Source organism: Trypanosoma cruzi (assembly GCF_000209065.1).
Source record: "Trypanosoma cruzi strain CL Brener chromosome Unknown tcruzi_1047053507187, whole genome shotgun sequence".
In the NCBI taxonomy this organism is placed as follows: Eukaryota; Euglenozoa; class Kinetoplastea; order Trypanosomatida; family Trypanosomatidae; genus Trypanosoma; species Trypanosoma cruzi.
In genome coordinates, this window is record NW_918645.1 from 1 (window position 1) to 5,243 (window position 5,243).

At 60.4% G+C, this 5,243-nt stretch overlaps 1 protein-coding gene across 1 annotated transcript, besides 2 other annotated features; it reads left to right on the plus strand.

Moving 5' to 3' along the window:
* On the plus strand, positions 1–5,243 carry Tc00.1047053507187.9 (dispersed gene family protein 1 (DGF-1), putative; the record flags this gene model as incomplete). The annotated part of the gene is made up of 1 exon (XM_799004.1): positions 1–5,243. A coding segment is annotated over one exon (5,243 nt), but the record flags the coding sequence as incomplete, so codon positions are not given.
* Positions 1–5,243: a sequence feature (areas not merged during assembly with more than two copies in the genome that could not be assigned to a particular haplotype).
* Positions 3,821–3,865: a microsatellite.

Below are 5,243 nucleotides of genomic sequence, written 5' to 3' on the forward strand. Positions count from 1 at the left end.
CGCGACGCTGCCCGCCGGACCGACGATCACGAGCGGCGCTGTGTCCGTGCAGTGCAACCGTGCGGGCGGCCGCGTGCTGCAGAGCAGCGGCGACTACCGCTTGGCCGGCCTGCCCTCCGTGAGCGTGGTGCCGTGCGACGGCTGTGCGGCAGCGCTGGCGTGCTTCGATGCGCTGACGGCGTCGTTCACCGACTGCGTGTGCAGCTGCCGCGCCGGCGGTGTGGGCGACGCGTGCCTGCCGTTCGACGTGCCGCCTGCGAGGGCCGGCGGTGGTGGCGGTGGGCAGGACTGCGTGAGTGGCGTGACGCTGACGGAGTCCGTGACGGTTGGCGGCGGGCAGGCGACGGCGTGCTTCGACTCGGTGGTGTTCAGCGGACCGATCACTGTGGCGGTGGACCTGCGCTCGATGGATGCGTTCGCTGACACGCTGAACGTGACGCTGCGCCACTGCGTGCTTGCGGGCGGCGCGCAGCTGCGGATTGGCGGCCTCAGCGAGAGCACGGCGCACCTGATGCCCCACGCCCTAGTCAACATGACGAATGTGACGTCGCTGGAGGGCACGATTGTGCTGCATGGCGCGATGCCGCTGAACTCGAGTGTGCTGCTGGCGAACTCGACGCTGCGTGCGACGGTTGACGGGTCGCAGTACGTGCCGACGACCCCTGGCCACGAGAAATCCCGGTACGGCCCCGCGCTTGTCCTGGACGGCGTCCGTCTTCTGTCGACACGGTTTGTCATGACGCGGTCGACGCTGGTGTGTGGCGGGGGTTCGTGCGCTGCGATCCTTGTGGAGCGCGGCCTCGGTGTGAACCTGTCCAGCGTCTTCTACATGGACAACTGCGCCGTCAATTCGCAGACGCACGTGATGTACGCCCTTGCGTCGGGCCTGCGTGTTTTCGGCGGCTCCGTGTTCTCCATACAGAACAGCTTGTGGAGTGCGCCGAGCACCGAGTACTACAAAGGCGCGTTTGTGTTTGGGGACGTTGCGGTGGATGGCGGCAGCGTGCTGCAGATTGTGTCCAGCACGTTCCGTCTCGGCTTCGCCATGCTCATGGCAACCACGCTGACTGTGACTGGCGGCAGCTGGCTGGTGCACCGCGACAACGAGTTCCGCACCGTCTACGTTGTGTACGTGTCTAGATACGACGGCGTGGCGTTCCGCGATCGGAGTGTGTGGTCGATACTTTACAACGACTTTGGGTACGGCTTCTATTCGCCGATCACTGCATACATGACAAGCGGGTGGTCACCAACATCCGACTCGCGCCCCATCATCTACGGCACGTGCAACGAGATAAAGGGGTCTCCCGTGAAGAATTACAGAAGTGAGCTCAATATTGTGGCGCCCGTGACGGCATTGGACTGTGGCACGTGTACCGTGGGCGCCGTGTGCTTTGCAGCGAGGACGAGCAGCGTCAGCGGCTGTGGGTGTGTGTGCGCTGCTGGCGGATACGGTGACACGTGTCTGCCAGCTGCGGTTCCGGACGGCCTTGGGCCGCTCCCGCTCCCCGATGCGAACGATACTGAGGTCCGCTGCGTGCACGGTGGCAGCATCAGCTCCGTGGACTATCCTGATCCCGGTGTGCGTGGTCTGTGCTTTGTCAACGTGACCTTCACCGCCGCGATTGTGCTGGACCTGTGGAGCTTCGACGCGCCAGGAAAGACACTCAACATCACGCTACTGCAGTGCGTCCTCATGGGCTTTTCGATCAAGGGGAGTGGTGCGCGCGTGCACGTGAGCGTGACATCCTCGATGCTGGATTCTGGTGCATTGGAGTTTGAGGATGATTTTGGCGCGAGTTCCCAGATACTGGTGGCAGGCAGTAAGCTCTTGTCAACGTCGAGCCATGCCATTCAATTTCCAAGTTTTAATTTGGGTGCGAACTCGACGCTGCTCCTGCTCGACAACAACATGGAGGGGGATACTTACGCAGTTCATTTCCCCGATGCTGTTGTTGTTGATGGTAGTGGGATCATTATTAAGGGAAATATGCTGAAGTCAATAAAGAGGGGTTACAGCTCGGAGTCTGCCGTTTATTATAACGATGTTGATTTGAAGAACGGCGGCTACATTGACGTCGAGAACAACACGATTAGCGCATCCATCGGCATCTTTTTTCTCGGGGATACTACTGTGAGCTCCGCGGGGCTGCTGAGGGTGGCGGACTGCACCTTCACTGGCAGCACGGAGGCAATCAATTCTGCTCTGGTGCAGTTGTACGACTCGGTTGCTCTTCAGGGTGGTGCGCAGTGGCGTGTGGAGGGCAACAACGTGAGCGCAGCCTCAGTATTGAGTATGCCGTTTTCCTGGTACAGTATTGAACTATCGGGCAGCGGCACCACCGTGTCGCTTGCACACAACCGTCAGGCGGACTCGAGTAAAGCCTTTGCGAAAATTACTTCATCGGGTTTGATTGTGACGTCACCCGCGCAGTTTGTGGTGGGGTGCAACATGCAGGGCGAGAGGGAGGTGTCGTACGACGGCGTGTTTCCGGAGAAAGTGGTGGTGTTCGGGTGCGGCACATGCAACGACGACGCGGCGTGCTACATGCCCGGGACGGAGTCGGTGGACCGCAGCTCGTGCTCGTGCAGTTGCAAGAGCGGATGGCGTGGCGCGTCGTGTCTTCCCTTCGGGGTGCCCGACACGGTTGTGCCGCCCTTGCCGGAGAGAGCCGTGGACGGCGACACGAGCTGCGTGGTGAACCAGACGCTGACGAGCCTCGCGCTGAACATGTGGAAGACGCACCACTGCTACGTGGGTGTGACATTCAGCGGCGTGGGTGCTGCGTTGACATTTTCCTTCAACAGTATGCCGCTGCATCTCCCCATCAACATCACGCTCACTGGGTGCACATTCCGTGACGGAGCCGCGCTGCAGTTTGTTGGGGGCACTGAGGTGGCCGAGTCGGCCGGCGTCCTTATCCGCGTGAGCCAGACGGTGATGCGGTCCTCCGTTGTTCTATTTAGACGTGTCCTCCCGCAGCACTGCGACATCGCCGTCACTGAAGTCGACGCGGTGCAGTTGCCGAATTCTGTGAACTACATGTTGAGCGTCGTGAAGCTGGACGACGTTGCGTTGAGTGCGTCCTCGCTGTTGGTCAGCAACGTCAAGGCGCGTGCTTTGGGTTACAGTGGGTATGGTTTGTACTCGACCGGGACGCTGACGCTGGTGGGCGGCAGCTCGCTGTACACGCGGTACTGCAGCTTTGATAAATACACACACATGTTGTACATGTATAGGCTCATTGCCAGTGATCGCTCCGTTTTTGCGCTGCTCAACAATACGATGGCCTCCGGGACAAGTTTCCTGTACCAGTACCACGACCTCACCGTGTCGAATCACAGCGTGGTGCGCGTGGTGGGGAACAGCGGCTCCGTGTCCTACGCCGTTTTTTTGTCTGATTCTTGGACCGTCCGGAATTCAAGCTGGCTGGATTGGCGCGACAACGACGTGGGAGTGGGTGCGATGTTCTACTACTTTTCCTTTGGCGGTTCTGTGAACATCGATGGCAGCAGTGTGGTGACGCTGACGGGCTGCAGGATGGGCTCAACGGGGTTGTATAAGTCTCCGCTGTCGCGGATTGACGCCGGCTACGGGTTCGTTGCCGGATGTCTGACGGTTGCGGGCCGGGTGCTGACGACGGCGGCTGAACTGGAGCTGAATGGCATCACCAACGTGACGACGGTTGCTGCGTGCGGGGAGTGCACGAGGGACGGCGACTGCTTTGCTCCGCTGACGACGGCGGTCAGCGACTGCAAGTGCCAGTGCGCTGCTGGAGGGCACGGCGATGTGTGCGTCCCGGCGCCTGTGCCTGCTGGTCCGCCACCACCGCCACCGCCGCCCGCACCACCGTCACCGCCGCCGATTGGTGAGTGCATCAGCGACATGGTGTACCCCGAGGTTGCGCAGGCAGTGGGCAGCGGGCTGTCGTGGCTGTGCTACCGCAACGTGACGTTCAGCGGGGGTGGCATGATCCTGACGGTGCTGATTGGGGGGATGACGGGCGACGTGGCGAACATCACGTTTGATGGATGCACGTGGAGGGACGGCGCTGTACTGTTGCTGGCGGGCGACGCGCACGCCGCTGTGGAATCGCTGAACGTTTTTGTCACCGGCAACACGTTCGATGACGCGCTTCTTAGCCCGGAGGGTGATTTTCCACCGCACACGAACATCACCATCAGCGGGAACCGCTTCAAGGTCACGAGGCTGATCTCTCGGTCGGGCTTGGACATTAGAAGGCCGTCGTGTGTAGCGATGAATGAGCTGGTGGTCAGCAATGACTCCGCGGTGGTGCTCAGTGGCAATGTGTTTCAGAGCGTGACGACATCGTCAAGTGCCATTTACGTTGTTGGATCTGTGCTGAGGGTGTCGTGGCACTCCCTGTTTGCGGTGGTGGGCAACACGTTTCATATGGACGACGGTGGCGCTACGGTGATATATCTTGGAGGGTCTTTCCAATCCTCGTCGCTGGATGTACTGAACAACTCCGCCGTGGTGATCCGAGACAACGTTGCGTCGAGGCCGGTGAGGTACTTCATTTTATTTTTCTGGGCATTACGTGTGGAGTCCTGGTCAGCGGTTGTGTTTCAGGGCAATGACATGCAGGGAAGCTTGAATGTGTTCTTCACCAACTACTACACCTATGTCTACTACAACTCCTGGCTGCAGTTGAGCGGCAACCTCTGCCGTGAATCCCCATCGGATGCCTTTGCCTATGCATACCCCAGGGTAAATCTACGGAACTCCACGGTGTCTGTGTCCGGCAACAAATTCATTTCCAGCACGGGCACGCCGAAGGTGCTTTGGATATTATTAGGGTCCAGCGATCTCACAAACGGAACGGTTGTGGCCGCGTGCAACACAGTGAATGACAAGGAGGGGGCGAGATACAGTATTCCGTCTGCGTACAATGCGACCATTCTGAACTGCAGCGACCCATGCACCCTCGCGGCGTCGTGCTTCCCCGCGTACACGGCGACGGTGTCGAGTGATGGCTGCGCTTGCAGGTGCGCTGAGGGCGGCCACGGCAATGCGTGTTTGCCCGTCGCTGTTCCCGAGCCACCGAGCACTGACGGCGCCGACTCGTGCGTACAGGACGTGCGTGTGGATGTGGAGGTGAACGCCGGTTTCGGGACGTCGGTGGTGTGCTACGTTGGTGTGACCTTTGCGGCGGACGTCGTGGTGGACGTGGAGTCGATGTCGGGGAGCGCGCGCAACGTGACGCTGGTGAACTGCACTT